The sequence below is a fragment of the Pan troglodytes genome, chromosome 7 (genome assembly GCF_028858775.2).
Source record: "Pan troglodytes isolate AG18354 chromosome 7, NHGRI_mPanTro3-v2.0_pri, whole genome shotgun sequence".
Lineage (NCBI taxonomy): Eukaryota > Metazoa > Chordata > Mammalia > Primates > Hominidae > Pan > Pan troglodytes.
Window position 1 is genome coordinate 98,437,655 of NC_072405.2, and position 16,868 is coordinate 98,454,522.

Sequence of the window (16,868 nt, forward strand, 5' to 3'; positions counted from 1 at the left end):
ATTTTACTTATTAATTTATTTTCTCTAAATACAGTTAGAAAAACAAGAATAGAAAATGATTGTATAATGCTTTCGATACACTAGGCAATTTCTTAACACCTTACATACATTAACTTTAAAGTGCAATATACTTAGCTCTCATTTCTAACTCTCCACAGTCTTGTCAGCGCACTCTCAACCAATTACTGCAATTTGTCTGGTAAATTAAAAGAAGTAAAGATAATAATTGGCATATATTAAATACTAACCATACTTCAAGCATTATGCTACTTTCATTATTTTTTCCATTATCTTACTTAATTTTCCCTAAGCTTTGTGAGGTAGTGATAGGGTTTGGCTATGTCCCTACCCAAATCTCATTTTGAATTGTAGTTCCCGTAATCCCCATGTGTCCTGGGAGGGACTCGGTGGGAGGTAATTAAATCATGGGGTCAGGTTTTCCTGTGCTGTTCTTGTGATAGTGAATATGTCTCATGAGATCAGATGGTTTTATAAAGGATTGTTATTTTATAGAGCACAAGCTCTCTTGTCTGCTGCCATGTAAGTTGTGCCTTTGTTCCTCCTTTGCCTTCTGCCATGATTGTGAGGCCTCCCTAGCCATGTGGAACTGTGAGTCCATTAAACTGTTTTTTCTTTATAAATTACCCAGTCATGAGTATTTCTTTATAGCAGTATGAAAATGGACTAATACAGGTAGTATTGTTACAATATTCACTTTGCACACTGGGACACTAAGATTTAGTGGATCTAAGTAACTTGCAGGTTTTACAGGTTACAAGTGACACAGAGAGCATTCAAACCCAGGTTTTTCCTGCTATAAAACAGACTCTTAACTGATGCTGTGTTTATCAATGACCTGAAAGTTTATAGACATAAACATAATTACTTGTATGCTTAAAACTGGCTGAGGCCATTGTCAGGACAGTAACACAGCATGAGTGAAATTATAATCAGTTCGGAATATAATAGTTCTTAATCCTCCCTCCCTTCCTTTCTTCCTTCCTTTCTTTCATTTAAAGAAAAAGTGTAGTGAGTAAATAAGGATTCAGAGATACTAAATACGGTACACTGCCAACAGTTTGGAAATCAGGTCAAAAAAGGACAGTATCTAAAATGAAAACAGTGTATCAATATATGGAGCTGTCTAACGTTTACAGCTCTGTAGCTGATTATACATTTTAGTTCCATTACTACTTATTGATTGTTTTTGTATGGTATGGGGTAGGTATGAACTCACTCTCATTGTTTCTCATACACATAATCAATTATCACAGAATAATTTTGTAGATGAGATAGTGAATCCTTTTCCAATTGATCTATAAAGTCTACTTTGGCATAAATCAATTTTTTATATATACAAGGATCTGTTTCCATGATCTGTTGTCTGTATTACTGGCCTATTAATCTATCTTTGTGCTAATACCCAAAACTGCCTTAATTAGTATTGTTTTAAAGTAAGTCTTCATATCTTGTGGGTGGGAACATTTTGATGTTCTCCTTGGCCTTCACTGTTCCTCAGAGATGTTTGATTCAGTGTGTTAAATTATACAAAAAAAGTCTTACTGGGATTTTTGTTGGAATTGCATCGAATTTGTGGAAAAGTCAAACTTTCATTATATTAAGTCTTTCTACTGAAAGCAAAATATATCTCTTCATTTTTTGTTCATCGTCTGTTATGTCCTTCAATAAAAATTCATAATTTTCTCCATAAAAGGTTTATACATCTTTTGTGGATTTATTCTTAGCTCTTATATTTTTGTGTCTATTTTAAATGGTGCCTTTGTAAAGGTTATACACTTGAACTGCTTTTTATGTGGGCACATGTGTGTATATATTTCATATGTTGGTTTTTTATTAAAAAGACTGATATGGTCTTGCAGTCTCTGCTTCGATATATAAAATGTTTGGAAGTTATCACTTCAAACCTCACAAGAAATAAAACGGAATAAATTGAAATAACTCTTCTTCATTCCATCAAAAAAATAAGGTCATAGGGCAAAATTCTGCCCCAAAAGTGGAGAGAGGGGCAAATACAGAGACTCACGGTTTATCAAGAGCAAAAGCCTCTGAAGCCAAGAGAAGGGAAAACCCTTAAAGTCCCAGCCTTAGGGGTGGAGGGCGGGGAGAGAGCTCTACACTTTACGTGTTTTACCCCCAGGACCCTCATCAAGTTCTTACAGTGAAGATCTGAGAAAGATCCTCTCCTGCTTCCAGCATGGGGAGGAAAAAAAGCAACAATTTTGAAATAATGCCAAGAGTATTCTATTCTCCATAATAAATGCCAGTGTTAAAAGAAAACTATTTTATCAAAGCATTATCTGATCTAGCTTAAAGATAATTAGACAGCTCAACCTCCTTTTGCCTTCGTATATTACATAAACGAAGAAAAACAAAAAGCCTAATAGACTTGTCAGAAGGTCACAGCTCAGATACTCAGACCCACTAAAAAGGACTTAATCACAGGATTGCAGATGCTTCCTCTGTACAATATGTTACAGCAAACCAACAGGGCTCCACTATATTATACATATGAGATAGTTTAAAGATGAGATATATATATATATATGAGATAGTTTAAAGACACGGTATGTATTTAAAGAGGAATTTCTAGAGATATTTAAAGACAGGAGGAGACAAAGAAAAAAAAAAAGAACTCTAGAAGAAATTCAGTTACAGCCAACATTAAATACAACCTAACCCCTAACTAGATAAACATAAAAGCTCACATCAAAGGATTATTACCTCATTTCCTATTACTCAATATCTTCCCACTTTCAACAAAAAATTACAAACAATTCTGTTGCTTGCTTTGCAAAAGGGAAGAGAAAACAGAGGCTGAAGAGATAAAGCAAGCAACAGAACCAGACTCAGATATGGCCAACATTTTGGAAGTTTCAGAATGAGAATTCATAATAACTGATCGATAGGCTAAGGGGTCTAATGAAAAAAGTAGACAACATAAAGAAAACACATGGATAACATAACCAGAAAGATGGCAGCTCTAGAGAAGAATCCAAACAGAAATTAAGAATGCCTTTAATGAGCTGATATTAGATTAAACATGGCAAAGGAAATATGCTGTAAGATATGTCAATAGAAACATCCCAAATTGAAAAAAGAATTGAAATGAATGTCAGATAGATTTAATTTTTATATAGTTGTTTAATTCTTATGTGATTAATAGGTCACTGAAAATTGTGTCTGTTTATTGTTAAGATTTTTCTTACTCACCTTATGTGGCAAGTTCTGCATATCCTCACCTATTTCATGTATTACAGCTTTTATTCTTGTGGGAAAAATTTCTCTTTTTTTAATGTACTAAGTTTATTTCCTATTTTTACCTAATAAAGAGTTCGTGCCAATTTGTAAGCATGTAAAGTTTATTATGCAGTATAACCTCATGTAAATTATTATTTTTATATGTCGCCTTTTCCTTTTTTCTGTATTTCTGGGTGTTATTGGATATTTCACTTTGAATTAAACAGAGAGCTGGGATAGGACAATATATTGTATCTAATCTCTATCTCACAGAGTGTAATATTAGCTGTGGGTTTTTAGTAAATGCATTGAAGCAGAAAAAAAGAGAATGAAAAAAAGAACGGAATATCCAAGAACTGGAGAGAAAATACACACAATGAAAATACTAGGAGAAGAGAGAAAGAAATATAAGTAATAATGGTTGAGGATGTACCAAAACTAATAGCAGAAACCAAATCATAGATCTGGGAAACTCTGAGAACATGAAACAATATAAATATAAAAAAAAACTATACCTAAGCATATCATATTCAAAGCAGAAAACAAAAGACAAAAAGAAAACTCTGGAAAAAAGCCAGAAGGGGGTAAAATACCTTATCTGTAGATGAACAAAGATACCAATTCTATTAAACCTCTCTTCAAGAACCATGCAAGCAAAAAGAAAGGGGCTTGAAATATTCAAGGTTTAAATAATAAAACCACCAACCTAGAAATCTGTATCCAGTGAAACCATCATTTAAAAGTGAGGTGGAAAAGTGACTTTCTTAGACAAATAAAAACTAAAAACACTTATTGTCTACAGAATTGCCTTGCAAAAAAAAAAGTAAGAGAAGTTCTTCAGAAAGAAGAAAAATGATGTTCATCAGAAACGCATATCTCTTTAAAAAAGAAAGATCATTAGGGAAGGAATAAATGAAAGTAAAATAAAGTATTTTATTATTCTAGTTTTAATTGATCTAACAATAACTTTTCAAAATAATAACAGAAATAATGTATTGGGTTATTATAGCACATGGATAAATAAAATGAATAATGAGAATATTCTAAGGGACAGACGAATTAAATTAGAAACTCTGTTATATCTGTAATACCTGTGAAGTAGTATAATGTTATGTGAAAGTAGACTTAGATTACTTGCACATGTATATTGCAAGCCCCAAGGTCACCACTTAAAAATAACAGTAAAAAGGAGGACAATTGACAGGCTAAGAGAAAATGAAAACATATAAAATGGTCAACTAAAACCAGAGAAGGCACTGGAAGAGGGGAAGACAAAAACAAATACAAAAAACCAATAACAACAGCAAATAGTTACATATGTTGTACGTATTAATACAACTGCATCAATAGTCACTTTAAATGTGAATACTAGGTGGGCGCGGTGGCTCACACGTGCAATCCCAGCACTTTGGGAGGCCAAGGCAGGCGGATCACCTGAGGTTGGGAGTTCGAGACCAGCCTGACCAACATGGAGAAATCCCATCTCTACTAAAAATACAAAATTAGCCTGGCATGGTGGCACATTCCCGTAATCCCAGCTACTCGGGAGGCTGAGGCAGGAGAATCGCTTGAACCTGGGAGGCAGAGGTTGCAGCGAGCTGAGATTGCACCATTTCACTCCAGCCTGGGCAACAAGAGTGAAACTCCGTCTCAAAAAAAAAAAAAAAAAAAAAAAGTCAATACTAAATATGCCAATAAAAACAGCAAAGAGTAAAAAAAAACAACAACAAAATGAAACAAAAACAGAAAGCAAGTCCCGCTATACGTTTCCTGCAAGAAACCTGCCTCAAATATGAGGACACAGATAAATTAAAAGTGAAGGTATGGAGAAAGATATATTATCTTTATGCAGATTAAAAAAACTAAGCCATATTAATTTAAGATATAGCAGATTTCATAGAAAAGAAAATTATTGGGGATAAAGAGTCATTACATAATGATAAAGGTCTCAATTTTCCAAGAAGATATTACAATACTTAATGTGCAAGTGCCTAACAATATAGCAAGAAAACATGTTACTAAAATTGATAGAACTGCAAAAAAATGCATGAAGCACTATTATAATTGGAGACTTCCAATATCCCTCTATTTGATATCAATACCAGATAAAGATACAAAAAAAAGAAAAACTATGGATCAGTAACATTCCTGAACACAGATGTAAAAATGCTCAAAAAAGTCAGCAAATCAAATAGAATAATCTATACAAAGAACTGTACATTATGTCAAATTGTGAATTATCCCAGATATGCAAGGCTGATTCAAGATTTGAAAATCTATTAATGTAATATTTCACATCAAAAGGCAAAAGAAGAAAATTCATATTATCATATCAGCAGAGGCAGAAAAAGCATTTGTCAAAATCCAACACCCATTCACAATATATACTTTTAGCAAACTAAGAATAGAGAGAGACTTCTATTTGATGAACAACATCTAGTAAAGAATCTACAGTTTAAAACACACTTGATGTTGAAGAACTATTCGTATTTCTCCTAAGATCAGAAAAGTTCCGTTCTTACCACTCCTATTCAACACCATCCTGGAAACATTAGCTAATGTAATGCAACAATAAAAAGAAAAGAAAAGAGACAGATTAGGAAGCAAAAAATACATACAACTGTCTTTGTTTACAGATGATATAGCCTCTATTTGAAAAGTACCAATAACAACAAAAAATCTCCTAGACTAATAAGCAATTATAGTAAAGTTGCAGGATACAAGGTTAATACATAAAAGTCAATTGCTTTTCTATATGCTAACAATAAACAACTCAAATTTGATATGAAAAACATAATACCATTTAAATTAGCACCAGAAAATAAAATACTTAGAAATAAATCTATCAAAATATGCATATGAGGAAAAGTATAACATTTTGATGAAAGAATTCAAAGATCTAAATAAATAGGAAGATATCCATTTCCTAGATGAACTATATTTTATATATTTAATATATAATATTTATATGTTATTTCCAAGATGAACTATAGATACAATGCAAGCAAAACTCATGGCAAGTTATTTTGTGTGAATCAACAAACTCTTATGTTTATATTGAAAGGCAAGAGACTCCAAATACCCAGCAGAATACTTAAGAAAATAAACACAATCAGACAACAGAAACTACCTGATAGTAAGACTTACTATAAAATCAGAGTAATCAACATAGGGTGATATTGGATTAATAACAAATACATATATCAAAGGAACAAAGGAAAGTGCCCAGAAATCAATCACCACAAATAGAGTCAACTGAGCAAAGGCAATACAATGGAGAAAGAATGATCTTTTCAACAAATGGTGTTAGAACAACTGGACATTCACAAGTAAAAGAAGTGAATCTAGACACAGACTTTATACACTCTCAAACATTTATTCAAAAGAAATCAGAGACCCAAATGCAAAACATAAAACTACTAAACATCTAGAATACAACATAGGAGAAAATCTAGGGACTTTGGGTTTAATGATGATTTTTAACATACAACGCCAAAAGCACAATACGAGAAGGAAAGAAAATGCTAAGTTGGACATTATTAAAATTACACTTCTGCTCTGAAAAAGACATTTTAAAGAGAATAAAAAGACAAGCCACAGATATGAAGAAAGTATTTGGAAACAGAACTGATGAAAGACTAATATACACAATATACAGAAAATCTTAAAACAAGCAAGTCAATTAAAAATTGATAGATCTCAACAGACACCTCGCCAAAGAAGATACAGAGATGGTAGGTAAATAAGCATATGAAAAGCTGCATCTTATGTCATCAGGGAATTGCAAATTAAAAGAATCTATATGAATAAAATTGCTTATCTTAATAAACATAATTGATTTACAATAATTGTTTTATCTCAATTATTTTATCTGAAAAAATATCACTAACTCTTATTAGAATAACTACAACTGAATACACTGACAACACCATATGCTGGGGGTGGGGCTTGTAGGTCTACAGTATCTCTCATTTACTGCTGGTAATAATGCAAAATGGGATAACCATGTCAGAAGACAGTTTGACAGTTTCTTACAAAGCTAACCGTAGTCTTATCATATGATCAGCAATGACACTCCCTGATATTTATCCAAATGAGTTAAAAATTTATGCCTACACAAAAACCTGAACACAAATGTGTATACTGGCCTTCTTCATAATTTCCCCAAATTGGAATCAACCAAGATGGCTTCAATAGGTGAATGAATAAATATACGATGGCACATTTATACAATGGATTATTGTTCAGCAATAAAAAATGAGCTATCAAGTTATGAAAAATGTTAAGGAACCTTACGAGCCTATTGCCAAGTGAAAGAAGCCAGTCTGAAAAAAAGCTACATTCTCTATAGTTCCAACTATATGACATTCTAGAAAAGGCAAAACGATGGAGACATTAAAAAAAAAAATCCAGTGCTGGCCAGGGCTTTTGGAAGAGGAGAGAAGGGATAAATAGGTGAAACACTGAATTTTTAGGGAAGGAAAACTATTCTGTATGATATTGTATTGGTAGATAAATGACATCATACACTTATCAAAACCTATAGAACCGTACAACATAGTGTAAACTATCAACTTAAGTAGTAATAATGTACTAGTACTGGCTCATCAATTTTAACTAATCTACTATGCTAATGCAAGATGTTAATAATAGGAGAAACCATTTGTATTGGTGGAGTATATAAGGGATAGAGGAGAGGGTATGCAGTAACTCTGTGAACTCTCTGTACTATCTGCTCAATTTTTCTGTAAATAAAAAATTGTTCTGAAAATAAAATCTGTTTTTAGGCTGACTATATTTGTTAATTATTTCTAAACAATCATCAGAATTTCTTCTGGGTTTACCATATAGAAATTTATATAATCTGAGACTAATGATAGTTTCTTTTCAAATCTTGTATCTTTTACTTCCTTTTCTTTCTTTACCTCTATTAGTAGCTGTACAATGTTGCTGAATAGAGGAGAGGTAGCAGATACTGCTGTTGCCTCTTAAGGATTTTACCAACCTTTTATATGTGAACTATATAACGAAAGTGTAGTATTTATTTTCATAGATGCCATTTTTCTGTTTAACAAAATGTCCTTCTTTTTTTTTTTTTTTTTTTTTTTGAGATGGAGTTTCACTCTTGTCACCCAGGCTGGAGTGCAATGGCGTGATCTCGGCTCACTGCAACCTCCACCTCCCGGGTTCAAGTTATTCTCCTGCCTCAGCCTCTCGAGTAGCTGGGATTACAGTCATGCGCCACCACTCCAAGCTAAATTTTATTTATTTATTTAGTATTTATTTATTTTTTTATTTTAGTAGAGACAGGGTTTCTCCATGTTGCCCAGGCTGGTCTCAAACTCCGGAGCTCAAGTGATCTGCCCACCTCGGCCTCCCAAAGAGCTGGGATTACAGGCGTAAGCCACTGCGCCCGGCCCAAAATGTAGTTCTTTGCTTTGATTCCTACTTACCAAAAATGGATGGTAAATTTCCTTGGCTACTTTTCTGTATCTATTAAGGTAATAGTATGCAGTTTATTATTTAATACTCTATATTACTGCTAAGACAGAAGTTCAACATCTCTCTACTTGACCTACATGCTCACATGCCTACTAAATTTCCTAATTTTCCTCTACTTTTGGTTTTTAGGTTTCTTTCTTTTGTTTCAGCTCAACAATGCTTTTAAGATATATTTTAGTTTTAAAAATCTAACATATCTCATCCAAGGTTTGCCCTAATCGGCAGTATATTTTAGGCTTTCTATTCTGCCATGTGACCAGAAAAATAATCTATCATTCTTCATCAAAATCTACAAATGCTTTTCAAGGTGTATCCATGGGCTGGGTGTGGTGGCTCACTCCTGTAATCTCTGTGCTTTGGAAAGCCAAGGCAGGAGGATCACTTGAGCCCAGGAGTTCAAGATCAGCCTGGGCAAATGGTAAAACTCTCTCTCTGAAAAAAAAAAAAAAAAAAAAAAAAGCAAAAATTAGCTGGGCATGGCCGTGCACACCTATAATCCCAGCTACTCAGCGGGCTAAGGCAGGAGGATCCCTTGAGCCTGGGAGGCAGAGTTTGTAGTGAGGCAAGATGGCACCACTGCACTCAGGCCTGAGCGACAGAGTGACGCCCTGTCTCAAAAAAAAAAAAAAAAAAAAAAAAAAAAAAAAAGAAAAGAAAAGAAAAGAAAAAAGAATCCAGGTTTTCCTCTCAGAAAGCACTGTCACCACTAATTTCACTTATAGAAAAAGGGTCACCAGACAAGAGACATAAATATTACAGTTATTGGGAAAATAACTGTATGTTCCATATGAACTTATTGGTATAATACTTTCTTAACTCTGTTTTGGAAATATAGATTGTAGAGATGATAAAACAAATATGTGAAGTAAAAATATCTTGTGAGCAAATTTAAATGATGGTGAATACCAACTTCATGGGCTTGGCCTAAAGCTTCTTCATCTTTGATTTTTCTTATCTGCAGAAATAATTAAAGTAAGTAGCATAAGACAATAATCTAGGATCATGCTGTGTGAGAGACAGCATAAAAATATACAAGAAGACAGAAAAGTGTTCCCAGGCCAGGCATGGTAGGTCATGCCTGTAATCCCAGCACTTTGGGAGGCTGAAGAGGGCAGATCACTTGAGGTCAGGACTTCAAGACCAGCCTGGCTAACATGGGGAAATCCTGTGTCTACAAAAAATACAAAAGTTAGCTGGGCATGGTGGTGCACGCCTGTAATCTCAGCTACTTGGGAGGCTAAGGCAGGAGAATTGCTTGATTCTGGGAAGTGGAAGTTGCAGTGAGCTGAGATCGTGCCACTGCACTCCAACCTGGGTGATGGAAAGAAAAAAAAAATGTCGCCAAAATAAACAAAATAAGTTCAAGTAACATGTTCCAGTTATATAAGTAGAAAACCAATATATTGAGGCTTTCATTTTATCTTTAATCATACACAAAGGGTTATTTACATGAAGAATAAGAATTATAAAATTATCATTTCTATTCACATAATCTGACAGAGATGATTCCTGACATTCTACCCTCTCACCAAGGTATCTTTCCTCTTCTCCTGCCCATTGGTTTAACAAGTTCTTTCCTTCCTATGGGTCTTAGTTGAAAAGCTATTTTAGGGCGATCTCATCTGGTTTTCTAGAATGGGTTGGATGACCCTGGTTTACATTTCTCTTGCATCCTGTCCTTTCTTTTTATAACAAGCATTGCATTTATATGACTATTCAACTTTTTGTGACTGTAAATTCCATGAGGACAAACAGGGTCCTCATGTTTTATTTGTTGCTACATCTCCAGGCCTTAGCATTGTTCTTTGTTCATACTGGGACTCAGTAAGCAGTTGTTCAATTACAAAATAAATAAATGTGAAAATCCATTAATAACAATTGTCACTCTAGGTTGGAAAATACTTTCTGTTACTGAAGACAAAACCACTTGCATAATTAAGAGAAAGATAAAAATCAAAATGGTTAGACTGATATTAAACACTGATTAATGAATTCAACAACATTCTGTTTAAATAGCAGTTATTTATATATTTTATTATTTGATTATTTTAGAGATTATAAATATTTGTCAAAGAATGTAATATGTTAGAACATTCATCTTAAAGTCCCTCATAACATTGACATTTATTCAAGAAGCTGGAATAGTTTACAAAAGAGGCCAAGTGTCTCTGAGTGTCTACATAGGGTGTCTAATGAACAATTTACTCTCCTCTCAATAGCAATTTTAAGTCTCTTATGTTAACATTATATCCCTATATATTAACATGTAGTCAACGTGCAGAAGATACTAAACTATGTGTCAAAACAAATAGTAATGAAATATGGGGAAAAGGGGAGATTAATCATGAGTTCTTATACCTGTAAGTGATGTGCTTGTGCTGCCATTTCTGTCCTGTCAATGCATATCGCTTTCGACGAATATGAAATTTGGAGCTACCTCTTGTCTGGTCAGGTACACCGCATCGGGGCTTCTTCATCCAGCTGCAAAAAAAAAAAAAAAAAAAAAAAAGCAGTATTTTCCAGTTATTTACTAACAACCCTAATCATTAAATTCAAAAGAAAATCAATTAAGAGGTTAATCTGAGACAGTGATGATGAAAATGGCAAAATATAAAGTAAAGGGAACACTGTGAATTTTCTTGCACTTTGAATCTAAGTAGATAGCATAGTTTTTCCTGAATTATCAAGAATCACTAGTTTACTATTCAGATCCTTTGGATAATTTTCTTCTCTCTAATTTATTTTGGGCTAACTATAGACAGAGGTAGTCTAAAGCTTCTAAGAATTTGCTGTTAACAAGGTATATAATCTTGGGCAAGTCTTTAATTCCTAGTGTTACTCATAAAATGCCACTAAGGAGTATTCCACCTTTAACATTCAAAGATTATTCTAATCTATTACCTGAGTTTAAATGCCAGGATTCAAGAGGGTATATGCTACTGTGTTCTAATTTACATAGCAGTCAACTGTTTGTTCAAATAAAATATTCATTTCTCTACATTTTCTTCTTTACATTTGATCATTATTTCATTTCCAAGTAGCAGCCACTTGCTTTGAATATTTGATAAATAACCAAATTCTATGCTTAAAAAATATTTTTCTGAATATGAGGTTTTGCACTCACAAGACTAAGGTTTGATGTACTTAAATTTGAAAAGGAAATGCTGCTTTTAATTTATTAATCTTAACACATATACGGATAAAATAGTCTAATTTCTCTTCTAGAGAGTCTCATTGGACCACTGTCACATTTTCTATCTATTCTTGCACCTTATCTAAGTAGAAAGATTTTCATGATTTGGGGGGTAGTTTTTCTTTAGTGCGTTATAAAGTGACTTTGCTGTTTATTAGCCCCTTTATTTTAATAATTACAAAGGTAAGGCAGAAAATTCATAGTATTACATGGTTCAGAAAGTAGAAATGAAAAACAATCAATTTTTGGAGTATTTGCTTTACAATTTCTACACCTTTTAAATGGAAAAGGAGTGATCATAGAGATGACTCTCTAAGTCATTTACACATTAAGTAATTTGCACGTGAAGTAATTTACATGTTATGCAACAAAATCCAATAATGTGCTTTTACAAACATAATAACTTCCTGCATCAGTGAAATAATAACTTTTACTTCTTAAGAAAGATGACACTTTTCCAGAAAACATTAAAAGATTCTGTTTTCTTATTCTGATCCCAGTAATGTAGATCATGCAGTTACCAGATTTAACAAATTCCATCCTAGTTTAAATGCATTGTAGAGTTACTTCAGAAAATAGTTCTTCCCCTTTATTGAAGTCCACGAATTAAAAAATACATCCTGTAAATGCTAAATTCTAAGAGGGTATCCAGCTTTATGGAATTGAGCTCTCAGGAGGTGAGATCAGAGGCCTCTCATTTTTAACTAACACTCCCAGGGGATTCCTAAACACACTGAATTTGAGAGATATTTCACTATACTGTAAAACACTCAAGAGAAGGGGTTTTGGTATTCTCTGTATCTTGCACAACTCCTGGAATAGGAGAATTAACAAATAAATATTACTGGACTAGATGGATATGGTTATTTTTATTGCATAGTTTAAGATCTAGATATTGATTTAACTAACAATTGTATTAATGGTGTGCCTACGATGATTTAAGTTGCTTTTATATATGGGTATTAATTATATTCTCAAAAAATTATAATATTCCTAAGGTAGGTACTTATCTTTACTTATCTCATTGAAAGTACTGGGAGAACAAACAATACGTAATTATGAAATCTGAATATATTTACTTAACGTGGGATATGGTTACATTCACATTTAGCTAAGGAAAACATTTAAGTAAGCAATCTGTGAAAAAAACCTGAAATGGATAGTTGGGTAAAATTTGAAACAATAGAATTAACTATTATCAGAATAAAATGTATTTTCAATGAGGGTATAGTCTCTAAAATTACTTTAGTATGTATAAAATTGAAAAATGAAGGCAGTAATGTCATGCTTTTGTTGGAGCCAGTAAAAGATTTCTTTGTCAAGTGTGTACATCTTCCAAAGAACAGATTTTTTTTTTTTTTTGAGTCCGAGTTTTGATCTTGTCGCCCAGGCTGGAGTGCAATGGCACGATCTCGGCTTAACCACAACCTCCACCTCCCGGGTTCAAGCAATTCTCCTGCCTCAGCCTCCTGAGTAGCTGGGATTACAGGCATGCGCCACCACACCTGGCTAATTTTGTATTTTTAGTAGAGACAGGGTTTCTTCATGTTGGTCAGGCTGGTCTCAAACTCCCGAGCTCAGGTGATCTGCTTGCCTCGGCCTCCCAAAGTGCTGGGATTATAGGCATGAGCCACCATGCCCGGCCCAAAGAACAGATATTTTAGGGAGGACTATTAGGTTCCTGTGCTAAAAGACATTTCTGCTGAATCCCTTATATAAGTCTTGGGCTTTTGCCCACTTCATATAGTTGTTTGCTTGTGTTCTAACTATTTGTTCATTTACCCATCTCATCCTGATTTATTCATCATACAGTATTTTTGAGCTTTTACAACATGCTAAGATATATAAAAGAAAGTATGGATTAAAAGATGAAGAAAGAAAGAGCCCCTTCCTTACTGAGCTCATAGCACACAGGTAAGACATGTATCATTTAAAAAGTACAATATAATGGGGTAAGTGCTGTCACACCTCCATCTAGATATCCTGTCATCAGCTCTAATGTTATATGTAATACAAAGAAAATCATGATATTCCTACCCCAAACTTGCACCAATTTATCTGATGCCTCATCTCAGCTGAAAGCCTTAGCATCTTCTAACACCCACACTAGATATCCAGGTATAACCCTCCACTACTCTTTCCTCACATTCAGTCAATCACAGTCTAGTCTCTTCTACCCTCAAAATGTCTCTTGTATCTCTCACTCTCAACACTTCCTTCATTTTCACTACTAACAATACTAATAATACATTTTCCCAAAACAAAAGTGTGTTCTCTGCATGTTCTGAGCATGAAATGCCTTTGCAGAAAGAATCTGATTTATGTCTACCTAGTGAGGGTGTCCCCTGTCCTCCTTCTCAAAATCCGATTGAGTTTCTACAGAACCAAACCTCTTCCTGCCCTTATATGCAATGACCTCTGTCTGGAATACTTTTCACTCCTTGTTCACCCTGAGAATCCTAATTATTCTTTAATATTCAACTCACATAGATACAGTTTACCACCCCAATGCAGCATGTCTTATAATGTGTATCCTGATATGTATGTGTCTGTCTCTATCTACCACTGACCTGTGAGTGAGAGTAGAGAGCCAAGCATGAGGTCAGTGCCTAGTGAAGTCGCCAATAAGGAACATGAAGCAAATGAACTAAGTCTATATGTCATTTTGCATATACTGATCATTTCGACAATCCTATATATTTCTTGAGGACTTCATAACTTTTTCCAGCTCTGTGCTTTGAACAAATGATTATTGCAGAGACATTATGTGGATACTTATATAAAACAAAATCATGAAGTAGATAATTTACACATAAGAAATAAGCATAACATATATAATATAATATCAACTAATGATTTAATGAAAAGAACTCTGAACGAAGATTGGTAAAGTTGAGAATACTCTATGTTAACTTCACCAATATTTGTATCTAAACATTCTGGCACAGAGATATTAGTGGGTATTATCTTCTCAAAGTAGGTAAAATACCATAAATATGATCAAAGCACATCACACTACTGAACATGACAAAGAATCCGAGCTAAATTGGTCTTCAGACTTTTGTATGTGACTTTAAACATTTGATTTCATAAGCAGGCAGGTTCTTTCTTATGGAAATTTTAAAGTTCCCAATGGATATAAAGAATGCTCAGTGTTTAACAGGACTCATCAATGCATGAAATGTTGTCTAATATTAAATGCAAAACTGGCATGCTAATGTTTTTATTCAGTTAGAGTCTAGCAGTCAGGTTCATTTCCAGTTGCCCAAATAGATAATATAAATTTGTTAGGCACCAAAATGTTAGTAGCATTCAAATATCAATTTGATAAATCCCATATATACCTGTTCACACAAAAAACAGGAATATATAACTATATATATATCCACATACAAAGTTAACATATAAGTGTATTTTATACATATATATATATATATATATAGCTTATTACCAACTGGCAACTTGGTGAAATCTAGTCGCCACCTTTTTATAAAGCTTTCAATAATGTTATTTTCAGGCAGTACTTTTTTTGCGACAGTGTCACTGCTTAAACATAGTTACTTTTTCAGTGTGTCAACACACAACTCATATAACTGTGCTTTTTATTTTTCTTGACTGACTCATTTGTGAGAAATTTTAAGTTGACATCCCAAAGCAAACAAAGACATGGGGAAGGGGCACTGCAGCTTTGTAATTATCAAGGTGTAAATAATGGCATGGCTTCAATTTTCATAAACGTAATACTGATTTTTAATACTGATTTAATTTTTGGGAATTTTAGAGAATTTTAAAATTAGGTGGGCAGGTCATTAATGTCCTTATTTAAGTTAACTCAACTTAAAAAGAAAAAAAATCTAAATCAGTGCTTTTGAGAGCAGTATAAAAATTGAAAGCAGGGATCCTGGTGCCATACTGTAGAGTTACCTCGCTGACTCAATAGTCCTATGACAATAGGTTACTGTTTCTTTTTATACTTCGGTTTCCGCATCTTTAAAGGAGATGATAATATTACCTCTATTATTGGGTTATTGTGAAGAATGAATTAGTTAAATCATTTAAACACTTAAAATAGTGTCTAGCAGACAGTAACTACTATTATTAACTTACAATTCTAATTCTAATAACTATTATTATTTTACAAATATCAGGAAGTAGTTATACTGGTGGTAGTCATGGTAGAAGCAGCAGCAGCGTACAAATATTGATGTGCTTCACCTCCCTTTGACCTGTATATATGTTATTTAAAACAGGGATTTTTTTGGTACTTTGATAATAGAAATATAAATAAACAACTTCACTGTCCCCTGTTTTATGTAAATAAAGTAGCCAGAAGCTTCTAAACAGTTTGGTGTACCACACACACACAGACACACACACATACATCTGAAAGTGTCCATTAGCTTCAGTAAAATATATTTTTAAAAAGTATTTAATAAGTTGGGCATTCATGCCAAACACATAAGGCCACTCACTGCATGACTCTTAAGAGGTGCCCTTAGGTTACAGTCCTTGTACTGGGTATCCTGTACTGGTGCTGCAGGAAGGCCGTGCTTCAACAAAATACCAGGGAAACATCATCCCTTGCAGCTAGAGCTCTGCCACACAGTGGCTCTGTGTAAATACACCTCCCTTTACCATGAGAAAAGAAAATGACTGCCAAATACATATGTTGTACTTTATCAATTCATGCTCTAAGACAATATTCACCAGGATAATATGTTAAACAAGTTTCCATTCTCCATACTAAGTTTTAGTTAAAAGTATGAATAATATTTACTATTTATAGTAGTCCCCAAAAGATCCTTCCAGAAATTTAAAAATATACTTATTTTAATTACTTTAAAAAATCCTTAGGTTTTATTTGTATTCATAGAGTCAAGTCCAGTTGCCATGGGAAGATTTTTAAAAGTAAATT

The 16,868-nt window shown here is 33.6% G+C and overlaps 1 protein-coding gene across 1 annotated transcript in view; it reads right to left on the bottom strand.

Annotated features, from left to right (window-relative positions):
* MMP16 (matrix metallopeptidase 16) overlaps positions 1-16,868 on the bottom strand; it is a 287,268-nt gene that overhangs the window by 129,867 nt on the left and 140,533 nt on the right. Inside the window, exon 3 of the mRNA XM_001136497.8 lies at positions 11,119-11,241. Within this exon, the coding sequence (XP_001136497.3) occupies positions 11,119-11,241 (123 nt within the window). The remainder of the gene's footprint in view (positions 1-11,118; positions 11,242-16,868) is intronic.